We start from the raw sequence: 24,058 nt of genomic DNA on the forward strand, positions 1-24,058 counted from the left end.
GAAAAGTTCTCGGTTTCTTATAATTTTTTACATTTTTTTTGAATTTTTCCCATATATATATAAATATAAATTTTTCAAAAAAATAAAAAAAATAAAAAAAATGCGATCGCATATGCGATTCGACAGCAAAGATCCCAACTGGTTAAGGTTGGCTACATGAATGCTGTTCTGTCCATTCCACTCTACCAAGAACCATATCCTCTGTTAAACCATTGTTCATCAGTTTTTTGTTTTTCCCATACCATCTCCATCCATGTCCTTAGGCCTTTCCGTTCCTCTTTTAGAGCCTTCAATTTGAACCAACGTGCTCCTAACCGGTATAGTTCTTGGTCTTCGTTGCATGCAGACGAGCAATCTAACTCTACTTTCCATCATTTTATTACCTGTTGGTGCTACTCTTGAGTCCCCTTGAATGTTATCATTTTTAATTCTACCCTTCCCCATCTTGCCAGTCATCCATCTCAACATCCTCATTTTAGCTTCATTCATCGTATGAGCATGTTTTTTGATTGCACTATTTTCTGTCCTATAAAGCATGTCTGGATTTGAAGCTGTTATATAAAAATCTCCCCTTCACGTTGATTGGTATGTGGCAATAACATTACTCCGAAGCCACATTTCCAATTCTTGGCACTCCCTTCTTGGGGTGGTTTGTTAATAAATTTTCAGTTCTCTTAAAAAAAATCTCCAATTCATCTATCCAAGTCTAAGTTCTTTCAGCAACATCCTTCTCAATCTCTCTGCTCCCATGAATTATGCGGTGTGATATGTAGTGTATACTACACTTCAATTCAACAATATGGAGTTGCCACTTGCTCATTCAATTGGTGTGCGTGTGTTGAGTTAGAAATTTCAGATTATGTAGAAAAATGACTTTGAAAATCTGATCTACCAGAGAATTCTGGTGTTAGGGATCTGGTTATGAAGGAAGAAGGGGTTATGCTATGCTTATGCCTTCACTTATTTACTTGGCGCAAGTTGTGATTTTGATTGTAAAATCACTTTTTAAGGCTTTAAGTGTGTTTGATCCTTTTTTTTTTTTTTTTTGTGTAGCACCTAGCCTCCCATTCCTACAATTGTTTCTGCTTCTACAACTTACAAAAAGCACTCATAAATTCAAAAATCCTTTTCTTGTTGGAAGTTTTGTTAATTGCACGAGAGAGAGAGAGAGAGAGAGAGAGAGAGAGAGAGAGAGAGAGATTATCATTTCACTTCTAGCAACAGAATAATTGATTCTCAAGAAACAATTCCTTGAGAATTGCTCGTGTGAAAAAGCATGTCTGGTAAACATGCATAAGAAACACAGTTTCCCCACAAAGGTTTCAATGATTGAGGGTTGAATCCCCACTTTTTTGTGGCATCGCCCACTTAAAGTCTTGGATTTACCTCTTTTTTGGATTCATACCCTAACATTATATGGCTGAATGGATGGACAGAGTGGATGTCACACGGTCATCGCAGTGGGCCCCACAACACTACAGGTGGGGGTTATAGGAAAGCCATGTCTGCCCGGCTTCTCCAGAGATGAGATTTGTTAAGCCCACACATGTGAAATACAACTCATGCACATACTACACCTTTGCTGTCATGGCACGTAGGTCGAGATCCTCATCCTATCCATCCATAAGACACCACTGTATTGATGCCCTAGCCCAAGAATTTGGGGTTGATCCACTAGTCAGGTGGGCCACAATTTGCAAAACAAATGCACAGCTCTAAAACACGACTGAAGTTTTCCAATTCCTTTTCCAGCAAATGAAAGATCTATTTATAGACTCTTGCAGTGGTATTGCTGCAAATTCATGGAATATTCAAAGCATTAGAAAGGATAAACTCAAAATGAGCTGGCAGAATCCTCATTCTTCCTTGCAAGGATAGAATTTTAATTGCACTAGCATGGAGGGAAATCAGTTATCTTTTAAAATTTTTAAAAAATTTTTTAAAAAATTTTGGTTCGGAAAAATTTTAAAATTTCCCTAATTTCTCCACACTATCCATTTTTTATTAAATTTTAAGAATAAAATTTTTTAATTTTATTTAATTTAATTTTAAAAAAGATTAAAAAATTAAAGAAAATTTTTAAAAATGAAATGCAATTTTTTTTTTTTAACAAAAATTAAAATAGAAGGAAACCCAAAATTTTAAAAAATTTTTAAAAAAAAAAAAAAATTTTGGAAAAAAAGGGGAAAAAACCCCAAAAATAATTTTAAAAAATTAAAATGGGATTTCAATTAAAAATGCCCCAAAAAATTTAAATTGGGGGATTTTAGTTCTAATCCTGAAATCTTATAAGGAAGATTTTCAGGGGTTTTTAAAATTTTAAAATAGTGAAATTTAAAAATTTTATAAATTTTGGGTTTTTTTTAAATTTTTTAAAAAATTTAAAAAAAAAAAAAAAAAAAAAAAATTTTTTAAGGGGAAAACATTTTTAAAAAATTTGCTGCAAATTCATGGCATATTCAAAGCATTAGAAAGGATAAACTCAAAATGAGCTGGCAGAATCCTCATTCTTCCTTGCAAGGATAGAATTTTAATTGCACTAGCATGGAGGGAAATCAGTTAGAAAAGAATCTTTTCAAATTGTTGGAAGCAAATGAGGCTAATTTGGTAAATTCACTCTTTAAGCATGGTAATTCCATTATTCTTGCACCAAGTGCCTAAACATCCATAACCAACACAATTTAATAGCAATGAAACCACAAAATGGAGGGAAAATTGAATTTACAAAATGAGTTGGCAAAATCCTCATTCTTGCTTGTTGCAAGGATAGGATTTATTTGCACGATCATGGAGGGAAATCAGTTAGATAAGTATCTTTTCAAATTGTCGGAATCAAATGAGGCTAATTTAACCAAGCTCATATCCGTAGGGGGCCATATGATGCTATATAAAGCTTCCCTCTCTAATCTCTCCGTTTACTTCCTCTCTCTATTCAGATTCCCTAAATCTGTTCTATCACACATCGATAAATCAGAAGGGATTTCCTATGGAATGGTGGGTCGGTTTCTAGAAAATTCCGTCTCTTGAAATGGGATGATGTCAGTAAGCATTCTTTGGAAGGAGGAGCTGGCATGGCATCAAGCGTTTGGATGTTGTCAACTCTTCCCTCGTAGGCAAATGGGTGTGGAGATTTGGGGTAGAGGAGTCTAGTTTGTGGAGGAAGGTTGTTGCAGCTAAGTACGGGATTTCCTCTTCTGGTTGGTGGATCAGGGACTCCTCTATAGGGCCTCCTATTTGTGGAAAGCTATAGGTGGGATTTCCCAGCTGGTGGCCAAGGGTCTGTCCTTTGCTATTAGGGACAGGACTAGGTTCATTTTTGGAAAGATGTCTGGTGTGGCAGTGCTCCGCTCAAGGATTCTTTTCCGGCCTTAGTGAAGGGTAGAAGAAATTTGAATGAAGTGGAGTATGGTGATTTATTGTCTCTGCTCTCCTTTTTGCAGGGGATCGAGCGCTCGCCAGGAGTGGAGGACTCTGCTTTGGAGATTTTCCAGGAGTGGTGCCTTCTTTTCTCAATCTTTGCATTCCATGTTGTCGCCTCCCCAAGTTGATGGGGAGATCAGCCACACTTCCCATGTTTGGTCCTACGAAGCCCCTCCCAAGGGGCGGCCTTTGTGTGGCTGGCAGGCCGTAATAGAGTTCTTACTATTGACAACTTGCGCAAAAGATCTTTTATCATTCCTAATGGGTGCCCTGTATGCCTTCAGGCAGAGGAGACGGTGGACCACTTATTCATTCACCGTTCTTTTTCTCTTGGTCTGGGCTTTAATCCCTTATCTTTCATGCTCCCTTAATCTTCTTCTACATGTATTCCAATGGTTTTTGGAAAATGGGAAAGGCCTTGAGGGACTTTTGGGAATTTGGAGGAAAAATTGTGTTTTTTAATTAAGCATGTGGATTTGTTTTTTTAATCTTGAGCTTGATCTTTTTTTTTTTTTCTTGGCCTTTTTTCTTTTTTTTTGTTTTCTTTTCCTTTTCGTCCTTAATAATCTACAACATGGAAGGGAAATTGAATTTAAACAACTTAAATTTGAAATGGGATTTATGTAAAAGGGAGGTATGCGGAAGTATTCTGAACCATCCATCTCACGGACCACACTACTCATCACAGACATCCGAATCATGAGATCTTGGTACCGTTGGAAAGCTTGTTCGAAGACCTACATGATGGTACTAGAGATCAAGCAAAACACCAATCCATTCTTAGAGAAATCAAACCTGGAAGTCTGAAGTGAAATTTCAAATCTGAGTTGTATGACACCTTTTAATTGTGAAATCCACAAATGTGATAAAAGAGTATCAACCATACATGTGTAGATCTTTTAGAGTACTACGCGATCAACCCAAGAATCATAAAAAATCCAATTTAAAATGAGAGCGATATCGCACTTCGAGAATCATCTTTCTGCCGGGCAATGGCAGGCACAACCTTTCGGAGGTGGATTAATTTGGGCAGGTTGGTATGCTGGACGGTGCATTTTTCACAAAAAAAGTGTCATCCCATGGGCGGTTAAAATTAAACCACCCACTAATAAAATAAACCCTCAAAAATTACAATTTACAACTGGGGAATGTCTAATAATTAAAATATTCAACGTCCCATATTCTAACATTTGTTAATCTAAGTTAAAGATAGTGTAAAAAATTGTCATTTTAAGGTACTTTTTGGTCAAAGGTCACAACTGAACTAATTACTCATTTCCACACCCGTTCTTACTGAAATTTGCATTCCATATACTCTGTTTTAGTCCGATTAATTTAAAAACCTTCAGATTCTTAAGCATTTCTTCATTATTCTAGCTATGCGCTTACTCCCTCCCTCGTTTTGTCAACCAAAACTATGTCATCTGCAAAGAACATACACCTAGGACCCCTTCAATTTCCTCGTTACCTCATCTATAACCAATGCAGAAAGGTACGAGCTCAATTCAATCTCACGATGTTACCTGACAATAATTGGGTCCTCGCATTTGTTTCCACTCCGTCATACATTTCCTTAAATCATGTCAAGTATATTTGTTTTGGCTGGCTGGCAGCTAAGAATCGGATGCTAACGATAGATAATCTGAAGAAGAAAGGAATGCAGTTAGTTAACATATGTCTATGCTGAATGGACAATGAGGAATCAGTTGACCACCTGCTGATCCAATGTCCCTTCATCTCCCAGATTCGGCTGGATTTCTTTAACAGATGTAATGTTAACGGGTGCATTCCGGCCTCTGCCTCCTCTATGTTAGTGTACTGGCACGGTTTCAAGCTGGGCAAACTCAGATCCCGGGTGTGGAGAATGGCAATCCTCGCTATTTGGAAGGAGAGAAACGACAGATGCTTCAACAACTCTCAGTCTTCGGCGCAAGTTGTGGGTTCAATGGCGAAAAAATTATTAATTGAATGGGCGGCTAATGTTCCTGGTCTTAGAGATTTTAATTTTTTGTTCTTAGGCTTGTAGCTTTGGTTCTGCTACCTCAACAGTCCCCCTTTTGTTCTCTCCTTCTTTTTTAATATAATCCCGTTGCTTCTAAAAAAAATAAAATCATGTCAATGTCTTCTTGGGATCCATTCAACACTAAGCAGATTACCTCTTTGGGGGCCCTATCATTAAGGGGTGGCCTGGTTTTGGGCTGGGCAGATTACCTCTTGCCTAACTAACGAGCCTGACCTACTAGCTTGACTTGGTTTTGGGCTGGGCTTGGACCTACTAGCTTAGCAATAGGCTGGGCTAGGGCCTTGCATGTGTGGCCCAATCATTTTTTGGGTGGGGCTTGGGCTTGAGTCATTTTAGCACAACCCAATACAGCCTGAGCTATTTATATGCACATGTTTTTCATGTAGAAAATCGAGAATGAGATGTTAAAGGTTTCTCAGGCGGGGAGGGGTGGTTGAAGTATATTAGATTACACGGCGGGCACAAGAGAAATGGATGGATGACATATAGACATCACAACTATCACGATGGAGGATAAGCATCTACATTCTCCCATGATCCACCATAAGCAACGATGGAAGGACCAAACATCACATCTCAATTACTAACGACCGGTGTTTAAAGTATTGATGATATCGGCCGATATATCCCACGATATATCTTGTATACCATCTGTGCGACACGAAACGCACAAGTAGTAAGATATATCCCAAATGTTCGATCTGGTGAGCATTTTAAAAAAAAATTTCGATCATTTTTTTTTCTTCTGTAAATCATTTTAAATTAGTGCCAAATTGTTACCAATCCATGATTTTATATGTTTTGCATGAAATTTTTTTCATGTTTTGCATGAAAAATCATGAATTGTGAGCTTTGATTTCAATATTTGGAGGAGATGGGTCGAGTTGCAGAAAAATGAAAAAAAAATAAATCAAAATTTCTCAATTTGTCACAAATCGGTTGCAATCTGTGTCCAACTGAGCCTTTTGGGTGTTTGGCTTCTCTAGCTTTTGTTAATGTTTGTTGTTTCTAGCCTTTCATCTTAATAAAATTCATTAGTTCTCCCAATAAATAAATAAATAAGAATGCCTCTATTAGAAATTAACCAACGATGCCGGGTAAGAAGCTAAGTTCTGCCAATAGGCACTCTGTATATATATCCCATGCAATAACCGATACGTATCCGTATCCCAAGGGTGTGATACGTAACATGATACCGAGATAGCTTCTCTACTCAATGGTGCCTGTGGAATACTTTCAATGACATCATCATATGTCGTCTCATTGTTTTTTTCTTTGAATCTCATCTTTTGTTTATAGGATAGTATCAATCACATTGTCCTTTCCATTTTTTTATTTTTTTTAAAATTTAAAATTTAACCATGGTGAGATATGGCTTAAGATGATAGATCTGGGTTATAGAAGAATGGTCAGATGTGTTGAACCTATTTATAAACTGAAAAATGCTCCGTAAATGCTACATTTTTTTGAAGGATAAATATATGTGATGCAGGACAATTAATTATTCAAGGTCATTTAATCCATTTTGGGGGCCAGATGTGCCTTCACATGACAAATGATTATAAATCCAAGTTACCCAATTAGCTCAAAAGGTAATGTTAAAACTTTCGCAATCCCAATGACATCTGTAATCATGCGATTTGTGAAATGAAGATAATCTTTTCCCGAGATAGCTTCTCTACTCAATGGTGCCTGTGGAATACTTTCAAGGACATCATCATATGTCGTCTCATTGTTTTTTTCTTTGAATCTCATCTTTTGTTTATAGGATAGTATCAATCACATTGTCCTTTCCTTTTCTTTTTTTTTTTTAATTTAAAATTTAACCATGGTGAGATATGGCTTAAGATGATAGATCTGGGTTATAGAAGAATGGTCAGATGTGTTGAACCTATTTATAAACTGAAAAATGCTCCGTAAATGCTACATTTTTTTGAAGGATAAATATATGCTACATTGTTGTGGTAAAGCAGAAATTATTAGCTAGTGTGGATTTTCACAGGCCTCATTTAATCCAGGTTTTGTGGGATGCCAGCATGTGCCATTCAGCATGACTAAATGATTCAGTACAATCCAAGCTGCTACTCTGCATATTCATGCTCAATCAATTGGTCAACCTGTTGAAAAGGCGTTGGTCGACAATCCGCAATGACATCTGTCAGAGTGCATGCGATTTGTCAGAAATGAATGATAACTGCTTTTCCTCATTGAAAATGCATCTCGTATGCTGTAGATTTTCATTTATTGCCAATTATTTGAAAAATTAGTATTATTAGAAGGTGCAATCTAATTTAGATTTCACCCTTCCTAAATGATTACAAGTTCTAAATGCCATTGATGCTTTTAAACATCGCAACATTTTGTGGGTCTTCATGCTCATTCTAAACTGAAGCACTTGATGCAGGTTGGTCTTCGGTCACTTAATCTGGGCATATGCCCCAAGTTGAGTGTTCTTCAGATTGATGCACCATACATGTCAGGTCTAGAGCTAAAAGGTTGTGGCGTTTTGTCTCAAGCATCCATCAATTGTCCTCGGTTGACATCTCTGGATGCTTCCTTTTGTAGGTGATACTCTTGTTCCTACATATATACATATATTTGTGGTGATCACTTATATGTGCTCGAGCTGACACTCATGCTTTGATTTACCAGCCAACTACAGGATGATTGCTTGTCCGCCACGGCTACTTCATGCCCACTCATTGAGTCACTGATCTTGATGTCATGCCCATCCATTGGTCTTGACGGGCTCTCCTCATTACGCCGGCTTCCACATTTGACATTGATTGATTTATCATATACTTTCTTGATGAATTTGCAGCCTGTGTTTGAATCCTGTTTGCAGTTGAAGGTAATTCATGAATGTTATTCCCTGCATAGATAAGCATGCACCACCCACCTACCTCACTTGGAAAGTTCTCTACTTTGCCACCTTTTTTAGTGACTAATTCCCAAAACATTTCCCAAATGCTCTGGATCAAACATGCATAAACCATGTTCTATTGTTCTTCTATCCTTTTTATTTGATTAATGTTGTATTGTTCTTCTATCATCAACTTGCATTGTAAATTCCTGATAAATAGCCATGTTGTTGCTTGAATTGCTATTAGAAAACACTTTATAGTTTTTCTTTTTTCTGAGGAGAAATTCTCCAGTGCTCTCAGAGCAGTAAGTTATAGCACTCCTAGTTGCTTCGGTCTACTTGGACAGTCCAGTCGCTTGATCTGAACTATCTATTAATCTAGAACCCATTTCATGGGTTACTGTGCAAAAACTACCTGATTGAATGATCTAATCCAACCTTGACTTGGCCTTATTTTCTGTAGCCATCCTTTTTCCAAGCTATGGATGGGATGACTATGATTACCTAAAAATTGATTCTTTAGGGTCGTAAGCAATCCATGATGGGCCCTATCAAATAGATGGAACAAATTGTTAATTGGACATATTTTGGTGTAAACAATCTTGACCTTCCATATTAAAGGCCATTGATCAATGGTTAATATTTGTTGGGTTGGTGTGATGTTTGCATGGTAGCACACGCCCAATAAATGTGCACTGGACCTAATGATCAGTCTGGTGATTGGACTGTCCAAGTGGACCGATGCAACTAGGTGCACTAATAGCACTCTGAAAGCGTTTCTCTTTTCTGAGTTCAAGGTTTCTAAAAATTGCAGATAATCATCACATTTCTGTAGGCAAAGGAATGACAAGAGGAACTGAAAAGCTTAAACATTACATTGTTGATATGGCCATTCTTAATAGTTCTGAAGGGCAATTTTATGTTCTGACCCTGCTATAGTGGTCGTCTGCATAATAATGGCTTTTTTGTATATCCAGCAGCTGCTGTTCTAACTGCTCCATTATGCACACTGATCACTGATGTGTGTACAATTTAAAAATGGAAAAAACCTTTGAGAAAAGTTGTTACAACTGTTATGAGGCTTTTTTATTACCACCGTCTATATAATAGGGTGATGACCTTTTACTTCTTCTCTTTGATTGTCTTTGTATTTCTTGTTGTCCTGTTTGTTTAGCACAAGCATTTATTTGTAGTCGTACGAGAAAGACAAAATGGTGATTGACCATCATGATTTGTTAACATCATGGTACTGAATATCAGTATCAGCATGTGTATTGGCCCTGGCCAAAATCCTATACGATATGACGTCATCTATCAATATTGGTCCTGTATTGCCCCCATACGGGGCAATGAAATTTTTTTTTTTTGAGCCAAAAAATTACTGAAAAATATTAGGAAAAGAGGAAAAAAAAATGAGATATCCAGGAATTTATCATCATCATCATCATTATTTTTGTGTTTTAAAAATGTATCCAATAACGTATATTTAGAAGAAGAAACCAGCGTAGCTCAAAACCTACAGATTTTCAAGTTCCCTATAGCCCGAAATGTCAGGAAGGAGAAACCGGCGTAGCCCGAAACCTACAGATAGGAGATCGGTAAGCAGTCAGCGAGGAAACGAGAGGGGTCGATACCTTGTTCAATGATCAGATGGTTCGATCACGGTCACAAATATTGATCAGATTGTCACGGTCGGTGCCTTGTTCAATGACGGTTCAATCCTCTCGATGAGGACAGCTCGGTGCTTGGCTGCGAGACCTGGCATGGTATCTGTTTTGTGGCATTCCTCTCGAGTTTTGGAAGTTGGAAGTTCTCAAGGCCCTACGCGAGTGTTTGGGCGAATTTATAGCCATCAATGAGGCTTCGGAGAAGGGGGGAATGTAGGACAATTAACTACTTGCTTTAAAAGTTTTTAATCCCTTTATCTCATAGCCCAGGCCCCAAATCCATAGGACCTTGATTGAACCCCTTCGTGGGCCCCAAATAATGGGGCCCCCACCCCATGTTTTCCCCCATAGGGTCCCCCATGAGTTTTTAAATCCATTAATACCCCGGAAGTTTGAAAAGATCCCCGTGGGCCCACCCCCCCATGTGGCCCCATCCCCAAACGCCCCATTGACCTTAAAATGGTGAAGAAATAGGTTCCTTATCTGCATTAGGAGGAAGAGAGCCATTCCCATGCCATCAGATATGTCCTTATCCATTGGGGAGATCCGCTTGCCAGTGAAGGTGGAAAGGGAGGTCTCATGAGGAGTCTTGGCTAGATGGGGCGACATTTGGAAGAGCAGAGAGGCGCTGGTTCATCCTAGCAAAGGCATGAGAGATGTGTCCCGGAGAAGCACAATTTTGGGCAGGCATGCCGTGCCATCACCCAGGCCTTTTGCAAAGAGTCGGTGGACAGGTGGAGCCCTCTCATTCGGCGAGAGTCGTTCCGTGCTATGCATGAGTGCCGAATCCTTTTGATAGTCTTCGGCTCCATGTGGAGAGGTGTGGTGCTTCACATGAGTTGAATCGTGCGTGTGCTCTCGAGGGTTGTCTGAGCCATTGGTTCCGCAGGAGGATCGGACTGCAGTGGTGGTTCTGCTCGAGTCTCGAACTCTCGAAGCCGAGCTTCTTTGGATTCGGACCGTTTATTGGTACGAGGCGTCTGGAGGGTCTTCCTTAAGATCAACGCGTGTCGACATTGATTACCTAGCTATCTCCCATCCTTCTTTGCTTCATCTACGTGTCGAGGGCAACGACACGATTGCTAGTGTCAAATCGTCTGGTGAAACGTGCCCCTACAAAGTCTCATGCGCAGATAGCTTTGCCTTAGTGCCGACATGAGCTTTGCCTTGGTTATGTGATCTTGTGGTTGTGGCCCATTCAAGACTTGGAAATTCATCATTTTCAGGCAAAGTATATATATTTCAGCGGGCTTATTACAACCATTGTGTCAAACATTACATACGTTCACTAATTAGAGATATTAAAGTTAATTTAGTAATTAAATTCAAACCCTTGTAAATATACTATGCATAGCTACTTTTGGATTAAAGTTGATTCTCAATCAAGGGTGCCAAACACAATAGGAGGATTTCTAATCCACGGGGTTCCGAATCCGCGCTCTCAAACAGGCCCTAAGGTGTATTGAAGCCCCTATCCAAGCACGTCAGGGCGATTATGTTGTGCCAAACAACGAAGATGGGAACCGGGCTTTCATGGTGGAAGATGGTCTCCAAGAAGGAAGGTCAACAATCAGAGGGAAGGCTTGAGGAGCATCAGGATGTTCACGCTATCTTAGCATCGTGAAGAATAGAGCCCTAGGAGGGGATGATCATGAGTGAGATCCTGGATACTACTCCGCTCTGGATTGTTGCGGCTGGCATCTTAGAGGTGGAAGTAGGTTGCGAAATCCCCTCTAGCAAGGCTATGCCAAAGGCTCAGATGGGAAATATGTGCGGCAATGTTGTGTCAAATGAATAGATGGACTGGACTAAGGATGCCATTGGTAGGGTGGGTTTGAAGCTCGGGATGACATTTCAGGCTTTTGACGAAGATGCTGTTGCTCTTTCATTTTATTGAATAGAGGTATTGTGAGGTGGCCTGACAGTCGACAAGATGGACTCTGTGGAGCCGAAGGGAGTTGTTGCGACTCAAAACTTAGGTGAATTATGACAATAGCCGCAAAAACGGGGGGCCAATCAGGGGGAGAAGGGCACAATTTGTATCTTGATGAATTTCTTGAGCTGGAATGTTAGAGGTCTGGGGGATTGGGGCAAATGTTGTTAGATAAAGGCTATGTAGGAAATCAAAAGCCCATATAATCTCCTTGCAATTGTAGGAGACTAAGTTGGCCACCTTCAATTATCTTGAATTGGATTCAGTGTGGGGTCAATGAATAATGGAGTACAAAATGCATATTTTGATAATATCGCCCATCTTAAAAAGATTACCGATATTTCACCGATTTTTTGCTGACAACTGGCAGAGAAACGAATTTAGGGGGTTTCGGTGTCGCAGAGCTGGCGACACCGATATTATCGTCGATATTATCGACAATTCGCCGATAACTCGAACACTGGGTGCAACAATGCGATCTGATTGACATGTTGATGTCTAGTGCGAAATTTACCTAGTCCAATGGGAGGAGGTGCATTGGGGGAAATTTCAATGTTATTAGATTTAGTTATGATAAATCGTCAGGGTCAAAGATAACCAAGAGCACGTGGGACTTTGTTGCTTGGGTGCAACAATGCGATCTGATTGGCATACCGATGTCTGGTGCGAAATTTACTTGGTCCAATGGGAGGAGCTCTCCAACTTTGTGCATGCTGGATAGATTCTTCGTCAACTCGGAATTGCCGGCGAGATTTTCGTTGGTTCATGTGTCAGGTTTGCCAAGAACCATTTAAGACCACATGTCCTTCCTCCTCCAAGTTGAAGTTGAAAGCTGGGGCCCAAAACCATTTCGGTTTGAACTTATGTGGATGGAATTTGAAGCTTTTGCAGATTTGGTTGCTGATTGGTGGAACTCCTTCAAGGTGGAAGGTAGGGCAGGATTTAGGCTTCACAAGAAACTAAAACTCCTCAAGTAGAATCTCAGGACTTGGAATAAAGATGCCTTTGAGGGCAGAGAGGCCTCCTTAGCTGAAATTCTTGAAGAAATCTAGGTTATTGGTATCAAGGAGGGATGGGAAGCTTCTGAAGAAGACATTTTGTGATGGACTTCTCTGGAGACAGATTACTCAAAGCTCCTTAAGGAGTAGAAGATAAAATGGAGACAATGCTGAAGGGCACTGTGGCTGGAGGAGGGAGACAAAAATCACACTTCTTTCACAATGTTGCATCAGCCAGAGCAAAATGCAACTGTGTTTCGTAAATTTTGGTGGATGTGATTAGATTAGAAAAGAAGGAAGAGGTGTGTGAAGCAATAGTTGGTTTTTACCAAAGACTGCTCTCTATGGAAGATTGGGATAAGCCAAGGCTGCATCTTATGCATTTTGATAATATTTAAGAAGAAATGGCAATGTCTCTTGAGAAATTGATTTGCGAAGATGACGTCAAGGCAACGTTGATCAATTTGGAAAGGGATAAAGCCCTAGGACCTGACGGGTTCCCTATTGCATTTTTTAAAGGATATCCAGCACGTGGTAAAATTTGATGTGATGGACTCCATCCAGGAATTTCTCGAAGAAGGGCGCTTCCCATCTGAGCTGGGTGCAACCTTTATCGCCCTCATTCCAAAGATCAAAGGAGCGGAAGGTTTGAAAGACTTCAGGCTGATTAGCTTAATAGGAAGTCCTTACAAAATTCTTGCAAAGGTGCTCGCATTAAGACTTAGGGAAGTGATGGATTCTATTATCTCTCCTAATTAAGGATCGTTTGTGGGGGGTAGACAAATCCTTGACTCTGCCCTGATTGCTCATGAGTGCATTGATGCTTGGTTCAAATAAAAAAAGCCAGGTCTGGTTTGCAAGTTAGATGTGGAGAAGGCCTATGGCCATGTAGATTAGGAGTTCCTCAAATATCTTCTCTCCAGAATGGGATTCAGAGTCAAATGGAGAAAGTGGATGCAAGAGCTTCCTTCTCGGTGTTAATTAATGGAGCCCCTAAAGGGTACTTCAAGTCCTCTAGAGGCTTGAGACGGAGATCCCTTGTTTCCTTATCTCTTCATTATGGTGGTAGAAGCTTTCAACTGCACGTTAGCTCGAGGGCAGGAATCGGGTCTCTTTAGAGGCTTTCAGGTGGCGGGGATGGCAGATCCAATCTCACACCTCCAATTTGCAGATGATACAATCATATTTTTAGAAGCAGATCCTGAGATGGTGGACAACTTGCAGAAAGTGGTCATATGTTTTGAGGTGGTGTTCGGGTTGTAATGTGAGAAAAAGCGAACTTCTTGGAGTGCATGTCCCTCAAGACAAGCTGGCCACCTTAGCGTCGATTTTTGGTTATGAAATCGGGACCTTCCCTTCTCACTACCAGGGCCTTTTGCTATGCATTGGCAAACCAACAATTCATCTTTGGTACAAAGCGACAGAAAGGATCGAGAATAGACAATCCAAATGGAGGAATTGACATCCGTCTTTAAGAGGTAGTCTCACTCTGATTAAGGTGGCCTTTTCTAACGTGCCGATATACTTCATGTCCCTCGTCAAATGCCCCCCTAAGGTGCTGGCAAGACTGGAAAAATTAAGGCGGGACTTTTTTTGGAAGGGAGAAGGGGACGACTTCAAATTTCACCTATTGAAGTGGGAAGAGGATTGCAAACTTGTCGAACAAGGAGGTGCTGGTTTAAGGGTTCTTGGAAATATGAACTTGACCCTCCTTGGAAAATGGCTATGGCGATTTGCTATGGAACTAGGTGTTTTTTTTGGCGGGAAGTTATTGCTGCCAAGTATGGGATCCAGGAAGGGGGATGGCATACTAAGATGATGCAGGACATGAAATTAAATATGACATGCAAGATTTCAAGCTTTAGATCATACAATTTTAAATAATCACAAAATTCCACATCCCACATACAATCAAACATTCAACAAGAGGAATCTACGGGGGTCTAAGCCTACACATGTTAGGGCTGGATCAAATAAAATTATAAACCAAACAATGCCCAAAGGAGTGTAGATTCATCCACCCTTGCAAAGGATTGTTCCCCAATTCAAGAGATTCACCATGTTTTAATTCAAAGAAAGTCTAGGGTTTGCAAAAGTGGGAAAAAATTTGGAATTTAGGATTATCTAGGGTTAGGGTTAGAGATTTAAGGCGAGAGAGGAATGAAATAGGGGAGAGAAAGTAACCTGAGATAGTCCAAACGTGTGGACGGCAGCCCAGCCCAGACACACGTGCGTGGGTTCCTGTCCGCACGTGTGTGGGGCCCACGAAACTGGAAATGGCCAGCTAGGGGTTGGTCGGCTGGGGGAGGTCCACCCTCATGCCAAGTTTCACGTTGATCCGCGGTCCGGTGTGTGCGTGGTGCTCCGCCGAAGTTTGGCCCCCTGGTGGGCCAGCATCTGAAAATCTGCTGTAGAAGAGAATTTGAGTGCAAAGAAAAGATAAATCTGAGAATGGGAAGGTTGTGGGAGATGATGGATGTGAGGTGTAGGAGGTGGGGATGATTTGAGATAGTTATGGCTTCGCACCACGGTAGTTAGCTCTTCGAGGAAGGGAGAGTTTCGCACCCAATTAGCTTCTTCAACTCTGAGGAATAGAAAAGAAAAAAACGCAGAATTTTATTCATAAACTTCAATGAAAAAAAATCAAAACGGGATTGCCTATTTATAAGAAAACCCTAAACCCCAAAAGCTGGGCCATGTACGCACACTATTACTTAGAGACGAAGTAACAAAAATAACAACTAATCAACGCAATCAAAACCGTTCATGATGTTTCTGATAACGATAATAACCAAAACTCAAAATCCTAGATCATCTAGGGTAGTGGGCCACGATCATGAGATCCAATGGTGGAATCCCTATGATGATCCGGTCCACTCCAATGCTCCATAGCATGACCCCCTAACTAAGAGGTCCTCCATAAATGTCGCCGTTGATTCAGATCGATAGTGGGGCCTTCCTCCTCCTTGAGTACGCGTGTAGGGTGGGGGGCGTGCGCGTGCGCATGATGTCCCCATCATAAGAGCTCTACCTTGTACAGAGCTTCATTCATCTAGAGATCGGTGATGACTCTTAAGGACATTTTCTAGCAATGCGTCTCTTGCAGTGGGTGATGATTCCAATGTCAGATTTTGGAATGATACTCGGTGTGGTGAGAGGCTGCTGAGTTCGGATTTCCCTTCTTTGGCTTGCCTTGTGCCTTTGGCTGATGTGAAGGTGGCAGATTGCTTCTCCATATGTGGCTCGGAGGTAGTTTGGACCCCTCCAAGTAGACAAAACCTTTCAAATGATGAGATAGTAGAGCATACTGCCCCCCCTTCAGTGCCTGTAGCCTATAGTCCCAGCTGGGGATTCTGATTCCATGGTTTGGAGTTGCTTAGCTCAGGAACCTTTTTGGAATTCTCTATTCTTTGTTTCAGGAGCCCCTCCGCAAGTGGCAACCTTCACTTGTTTGGTTGGTCGAAAGAGGGTTCTTTCGATCGATAATCTTCAGAAGCATTCCTTGATCATTCCAAATATGTGCTGCATGTGCGAGCGTCATGCAGAAATGGAGGACCATCTGTTTATCTTCTGTCCATTTGCTCAGCAAATCCGGGACTGGTTCCTAGCAGCCCAAGTTGTGGCTTGGACGATGCCAAGTTCTGTGGGGGACCTCCTATGGGCTTGGCACGGGGGAGCAGGGAGCAAGCACCTTTCTTCGAGTTGGAGGCTAACTCTTCCTGAGATTTGGTGGTCCATTTGGGGGGAAAGAAACCGAAAACACTTTCACAATCAGACCCGTTCCTTACACGCCATGCTGACAGCAACGTTGGCGTTGCTGTTGGAGTGGTCCGTTTAGAAGCGTTGTTCTGTTTCTGTTTTGTTCCCTTTGCTGGGGTCTTTTGCTTTATATCCTTTTTGTATTCTTTTCCTTTCCAGTTTGCTGGGGGTTCTTCTTAATAAAATCATTGACACTCTTAAAAAAAACAAGTATCCAATGGTGCATCGGACCAATCTTTGTTAACGAATCTATCTGTCAGGTTGACCTGTTGTAAGCTGTGATGCTGAGTCTTTTCACCATAAATTTTTTGATGGATATGACATAAATTGACATGACACATTAATATTATTAATATGATTATATATTCATGATGGATCAAGTAGAGCACCAAATATAAATTTTGATGGATATGGCATAAATTGATATGACACATTAATATTATTAATATGATTATATATTCACGACGTATCAACTAGAGCACCAAATCTTATAACCATAATCATTAAACAAATTAAATTTTTTTGATAAATTGCCCAAAAATGGCAAAAAATGGCCCGAAAATACACATAATCAAAATCAGTATATAAACAATAGACCTATGTTTAGAAAACATAGATTTACCTAATCTATCATCCTCCTAAATGAATTTTGGAAACAAATAAAAAATTAGAAAATTGCCTAAAAAGGCTTAAAATTGCCCGAAATACACACAATTGAAATCCAGTGCATAGATGGTATATCTATTTTTAAGAAACATAGATTTACCTAGATCTATCATTCCCCTAAACTATTTTAAAAAAAAGATTAAAAAAATTCAGAAAATTGCCCAAAAATGGCTGAATACACAGTCAAATTTTAGCGCATAGATGGTAGAACATAGATCTAGCCACATCTACCATTCCCATAAACTAATTTTGAAAAAAAAAAAGAAGAAATATTTTAGGACATGCTCAAAAAGTGTCTGAAAATGGCCGAAAAATACATTTGTAATTAAAATCCAGTAGTGAATGGTAGATCCAACCAGTGTTCAAAGTATCGGTATCGCTACAAGTTTCGTTGGCTGGGGATATGGAAACAATATCGATATCGCCCATAACATCGCAAATAACCGGAAATGCAGCAACATTAAGGAAACATGGGAAAATGGTAGAATTTTTTAGTGAAACTTCAGGAGATGTTAAAATACACATATTTGCATATTTTTGAATTAAAAAATTACAAAAAGAATGCATGCACAATAAGTTTCCATTTAATGGGGCCTAAAAGCATTTGTTGTAAGAAATCAGTTCAACCATCTCCATCCATTCTATCTAGCCATCTAACAATCCAACCTTCCATCCAAACATTAATTGATATTTCAGAATAGCGACAACACACGATATTTCGCCGAGAAATCGTCGACAATTAGAAAGAAAATGAAATATTGTGGTCTCGATATCGCCCATGTTGCATTAATGATAATATCACGATATTTGTCAATATTATCATCTACAAATTGAACACTGCATGCAACCATGCACTCATAAAAAAATTGGAGTGAATTTTTTTAATAAACTGATTTTTTGCAATAATATCGAAATATCATTGGTACACTAGCGATACAAGAAACACCTGGAATTTGCCTAGTCGAAAATATTAGCTATACATTGGTGATATCGATACATTGGCAATACAAGCGACGTGAAATTTACATAGTCGAAAATGTTGGCCATATCGATACATTGGTGATACATCACTGATACCTAGAATTTCTAATACTACCAATGTTATCAGTATCACTACTAGTATTATTGGTATCGCTGAGCTAGAGATAGAGATAATATCAGAGATAATTTGAACAATGGATCCAACATAAATTTACTTACATATTTCATTCCCCTAGACTTATTTTGGAAAAAAAAAAAAAATTCAGAAAATTCCTCAAAAAACCCCCAAAAATACAAAATCAAAAAATGTTGAAAAAAATGAATTGTAGCAACATGTGTAGATTTTATAGTAGAGTAACATTGTCTTCATGCACATTACAAGAATTATTTGAAAGAACTGAATTTTTTGGAAAAAGCAACAAAATTTGGAAAAAAAATAAAAATATCCCCAAATCGAACACAAATCAAGCATGATTTGATTGATTTTGGGTTATCATGTTGATTCGGCAGGATTATAGCAATATTAAATGAAAAAATAGCTTTTTTAAAACTCTTTTTAAATTTCCACAAATTGGCCACCGGGCGTTCAATTCTTCATTTGGAGCCCAAATCCCTTGTTTTAATGACAATGTCCCCAAAGAGAAATCAAATCAAGCATGATTTTGATCAATTTCGGGTTATTTTGTTGACTTGACAGGATTGTAGCAATCTTAAATGAAAAGTAGCTTTCTTACCCTATTTTAAATAAAAAAATTTAAAAATTCCCAAATTGGTCACCGGGTGTTCAATTCTTCGTTTGGAGCCTGAATCCCTTGTTTTAATCTTCAAAACAAGCATATATGTGGTTGGAAATTGTCATAGAAGAATCCCTAAGCAAGAAAAAACAAAAGACGGAAAAGGTGAAATACAGGACTGGCCTATGACTTATATACACCTATTGGTTGTAATCGATATGCTGCCCAAATATCAGTGCCAATACAAACCGATATGCAGTCCAGATATTGGTGCCATTATGGGTGTATTGGACCTGTTTCACGCATCGTATTGTCTTGATATGGATATGATGATCTGATATTGATATCGCAAACCATGGTTATCATGTTTAAATAACAGTTTCAGTGTCTGACTTGACTAGGGCCTGAAGCCGTTATGACTTATGACTTGCCCTGGCTTGTAATCATTATTCTTGGTCTGGCTTTAGAGCTTGACTTGCCTGGTGACTCGTTTTGTTGCACACTGAAACGGAGTTGATTTGGAGAGTGGACTTGATTTTGGATGATATTCGGAACCATTTTAGTCATCAAACATAAGATGGAAACTGGGGTAGTTTTGTAGTAAGTTTATGCCCATTGAAACGCATGAAAAAAAAAATTGTACATGACTAACTCTTGCATGCTTATGCTTGCGTATATCTGTTTTGCACTTTATTTTCGTGTGATTTTAACTGCTGTGTACAGGTTTTGAAACTGCAGGCATGCAAGTACCTCACTAACACTTCTTTGGATGCCCTCTATAAAAATGGCGCTCTCCCATCCCTCCGTGAGTTAGACTTATCCTATGGGAGCATCTGCCAGTCTGCCATAGAGGAGCTTCTTGCTTGCTGTACGCATCTCACCCATGTGAGCTTGAACGGCTGCATTAACATGCACGACCTTAATTGGGGTTCAAGTGGTGGGCGGTTTCTGGAATTATCAAAATCGGATGATTCAGTTGATCAGCCTGATCGTTTGCTTCAGAACCTCAATTGTGTTGGATGCCCGAACATAAAGAAAGTTGTCATTCCTCCAGCGGCCCGCTGCCTCCACTTGTCATCATTAAACCTATCTTTGTCTGCAAATTTGAAGGAAGTGGATCTTGCGTGTTTCAATCTCAACTTTCTCAGTTTGAGGTAAATGATTGTCTTTTATCTGTCACATTGTGCTGAGCTTTGTGAAGCCCACATGCACCTCTACACACGCCACGTGGCTGCACCTAGGGCTGTCAATGGGCCAGGCCGTCGGGCTGGGCCTATTCAAAATTTTGATTTTGGCAGGCCCAATCCTGGCCCATTGACGGCCCTAGCTGCACCTGATCAACCTTGATCAGGTTGACCCCCTCTTGGTAGATGATACTGGTGAATACACATGCATGGAAAAAAGTGAGGGTTTAAAGGAATTGCTGATGTTCAAATCTACTTGCGTGGCCCTCCTGTTGTGAGCCGAGGGTTTGGATTTTTGGTCCAGGCCATCTAAACAGTGGGCCCAACTAAGCAAGGCTCAGGTGTCAATCGCAAGTAAAGGTTGGCGATGAAAGTAGGTGGACTGGTCCTGTTACAGATTTGTGTTCTGCCTGCTTTGGGTTGGATTTGGGCTAAGGCTAAAGGTCTGGGGTTGGGCACAAGTTCAGGCCCAAGAACTACTACTGGGACTGTTTTCGGATGTTCATTGAGGCCTGGCTTGATATCCTGGCTCAACTTATTTAACATCATTGGAATTTGGAAGGGGTACGTTGCTACCGGACTGAACTGGGTTTGGTCAAAGGTGCCAATATACTGAGCTGGGCTTCCAAAACTCGTAGCCAATTATAATCATCTTATAATCCTTTGAAGTTATAGTCATCTCATCTTCTAACATTTCCCCCCCTCCTTTTTCTGCTTTATTCAGCAACTGTTGCTCCTTGGAGATCTTAAAGCTTGAGTGCCCAAAATTAAGCAGCCTTTCTCTTCAAGTATGGATTCCACGTGCTTCGTTTCAAAGCATGATTGCCTTCTGAAATTCCTGGAGATAATTTACATGTTGACATATTATATAGTTTATATAGTGAAATGACCCATTGCTCTCAATGCACTCTTAGTTATAGTGCGCTTCTACTTTGATTGGGAAACGGACAGTCCAGCCAACCGATTTTGGCTGTCCATTAGGTCCCAGAGAATTTTTCATGGACCACCACGTAGAAATCACACCAAATGGACATTTCTAACAGTCCAAATCAAGATAATTTATAGTAAAATAAACCTAATCAACTTGTGCCATGTATATGTCGGGGCCCATCATGAATCACTTATGGCCCTAAAGAATCACTTTTATCATAAAATCCTATTCCTAACCATTCCATCACTTGCTTGGAAAATGGATGGGCTATAAAAAAGAAGGCCAAGTTATGGATGGACTAGGTCATCTGATCAGTTTGATTTTCACCTCACAGCCCATAAAAATGTATGCTCAACCTATTTGCGTTATCCGCCAAAAGAAAGGAAAAAAGAAAAAAAAGAAAATATTCTCAACACAGTAGAAGGTACATCTCGGTTGCTGGCTGTCTAAATGTCCCAATGCTATGAAGCATCATAAATTGTATTGCTCTGAGAACACTGGATCATTTCATAATGGCGTAATATTTGAAGTCTTTGGTGATTGACAGGCGATACAATATGTGAACTCTTTGGTCCTTTCTTTTTTATTTCTTGGAATGTACTGCTACTTTTTTGTCATTGAAATTATGGTCATGAAAGCCTTGGGTGGTCATCTAATTTTCCTCTCTGTTTGCTGCGACGATCCATGGTCATAGTCATGCAACATTGCAGAAGAAGTGGTGGAAGCTGCTATATCAGACTGTAACATGCTAGAAACTCTTGATATCCGCTTCTGTCAAAAGGTGGGAAAGCTTGCCCCTATTCGTGTAGTAACTCGAACAGCTTTTGTGGTTCTCGACGGTTGCCATTTTGTAGTGAATGCTATCAATAAAAAAAACATAATCGATCCAAGCATGATATTTCATCCCCGAGGAATTCATATGAGATTAGCATCACCAAGTTTTCATTTTGTACAAGGCAGCCCATGGTTCAGTGATCCAGACGCTGGAGCTGATGGTATGCCATTACTGATTCACCATGCAGGGTTAGGATTGACCTGTTGAGACGTTTAAAAAAAGGATTGACCTGTTGAGGAGATTTTGGGGTGTGGTCAATCCCCTGGGGCCCATCAGACCAGCGGGTGGATCATATGACCATGGGCCCACTTGTATAAACTAAGGACATGGGAGATATGTACCCTGAGGTTGACGATCATGTGGCCTCTCTTATTTTCTCTTCAAATGTTTTTAACCGATGTCTTTTCTTTTCCTTCCTCAACAGATACATGGTGCAGGCATGGGAAGGCTACGGATGGTGTGCCCAAGTTTAAAACGCATTTTCACCAGCCTGGTGGTGTAACTGTAGGTGTTGTGTAGCCAATAGATTACTAGCCATTCCGGATATGTTATTGCTGTTCCAATAGATTATTAGCCGTTGCAAGTCATGTCATTGCTGTTTATTTCCCGACAGTTGCTGCATTTATTTTTCATGTCTGTCCGAATTAGGTCAGCAACTCTGTTACTATGGAGCCCATGTAAAGTAAATATAATGAATTTTCCCTGTTTGTTTTGATTATTGTTATCTCGGAGAGTTTGAAGCCTGATGTAAACAAAGATAAAAAACCGATTATTTATATAATTGTGTATTTTTGTAAAGTCATGAGCTTTCTTCTGATAGTCTGCGGTGGAGTTTATTTGTTTCTTAGGAAAGTAAACGGCATCTGATGGTGGATGTTTCCTTGTCTGTGTTTCAAATTGAGAAATGATCAGGTACGACAGTCAACACTACAAGCTTTCTGGACCACTTTTTTCACTCCTTGTCACAGGTGGACCTCCGAGCCAAGAAAAAGTTTCGTCCCATTGTGGAAATGGGAAGAAAAAGCTCCGCCCCACTATGGAGATCCACACTTCTAGCTACCAAAACTCACTAGAGAAGAACTTAGGCACCTTCTATGGATCTCCACACAAATATACCATGGTGTTGAATATCCTAGAATTCTTTACACTACCCCAAAGAATCTAAACTATTCCAGATGTCTTTATGTCTTATGCAGAAGTCTCTTATGTAGTGTGCATAAAATAAACAAAAAATGGTTAAATTCCCACAATGAGCTCTGTCTGCGACATACGGTTCATTCTACACGTTAAATTACGTGGGAGTCTTACTCCATTATCTGAGTCAGGACTTGCTGTGAAATTACCTGTGACCTCGTACAGTGTCAATCAAGCAGATCTGCACACATGAAAATGTTAAAAGTCCAGTTGGTTGGACCACAAGCCATGGCCCACCCAGCAGATAAGTTAAAAAATATTTAAGTGGTCCACCCAGCAGCTAACTTAAAAAGTATTTAGTTCATGCGATATCTAAACCTTCCAATAGGTTGGCCCTGACATGCGGATCACCCAATACAAAATTCAGACCCAATCTGCTCATCAGATGAGCCACACCATAGGATGCAATGTCTAGCCATTGATAAATGAAAAAAATACCAGTGTGGTCCACTCGATACACAGTCCATATATATGTGTGTGTGTTTGTGTCCAACCGATTTGGCTGATTTTTAAACACATGAAAGTTGTTCATCGGAAAGAAAGCATTAAAAAGATGATCTCCTTTACTTATGTAAGAAGATCAACTTGTTGATGTCTTTACAAAGGCAGAAGGAAATCAGTTATAAAAGAATGTGAACAAGCTTAGCATGATCGACATCTATGCTCTCACTTGAGGGAAGTCTTGTTACATCTAGAAGTGGGTTGTTCTTTTTTCTTTTTAATTTTTGCGGGGAAAGTAGTAATATTTTTTATTCTCTTAAGGAAATTCTCGTAGTATGCTCTTTATTTAAATCAGACCAATCCATTCAAAGGTCGGCAAAAATTTGTGGCGGTCAATGATTTCAGTGTTCTGGCTTACTTGATGATGAG

At 39.8% G+C, this 24,058-nt stretch overlaps 1 protein-coding gene across 2 annotated transcripts in view; it reads left to right on the forward strand.

The window, feature by feature from the left end:
• Positions 1-22,712, forward strand: part of LOC131251703 (F-box/LRR-repeat protein 15-like) — a 41,342-nt gene extending 18,630 nt beyond the window's left edge. For both annotated transcript variants that reach the window (XM_058252602.1, XM_058252601.1), the window contains 6 exons: positions 7,848-8,008; positions 8,096-8,294; positions 19,768-20,198; positions 20,953-21,016; positions 21,854-21,940; positions 22,419-22,712. In XM_058252602.1, the coding sequence (XP_058108585.1) occupies positions 7,848-8,008; positions 8,096-8,294; positions 19,768-20,198; positions 20,953-21,016; positions 21,854-21,940; positions 22,419-22,496 (1,020 nt within the window). In that variant the 3' untranslated portion in view covers positions 22,497-22,712. The remainder of the gene's footprint in view (positions 1-7,847; positions 8,009-8,095; positions 8,295-19,767; positions 20,199-20,952; positions 21,017-21,853; positions 21,941-22,418) is intronic.
• Positions 22,713-24,058: the final 1,346 nt, after the last annotated feature.

Source organism: Magnolia sinica, chromosome 7 (assembly GCF_029962835.1).
Source record: "Magnolia sinica isolate HGM2019 chromosome 7, MsV1, whole genome shotgun sequence".
Classification (NCBI taxonomy): domain Eukaryota; kingdom Viridiplantae; phylum Streptophyta; class Magnoliopsida; order Magnoliales; family Magnoliaceae; genus Magnolia; species Magnolia sinica.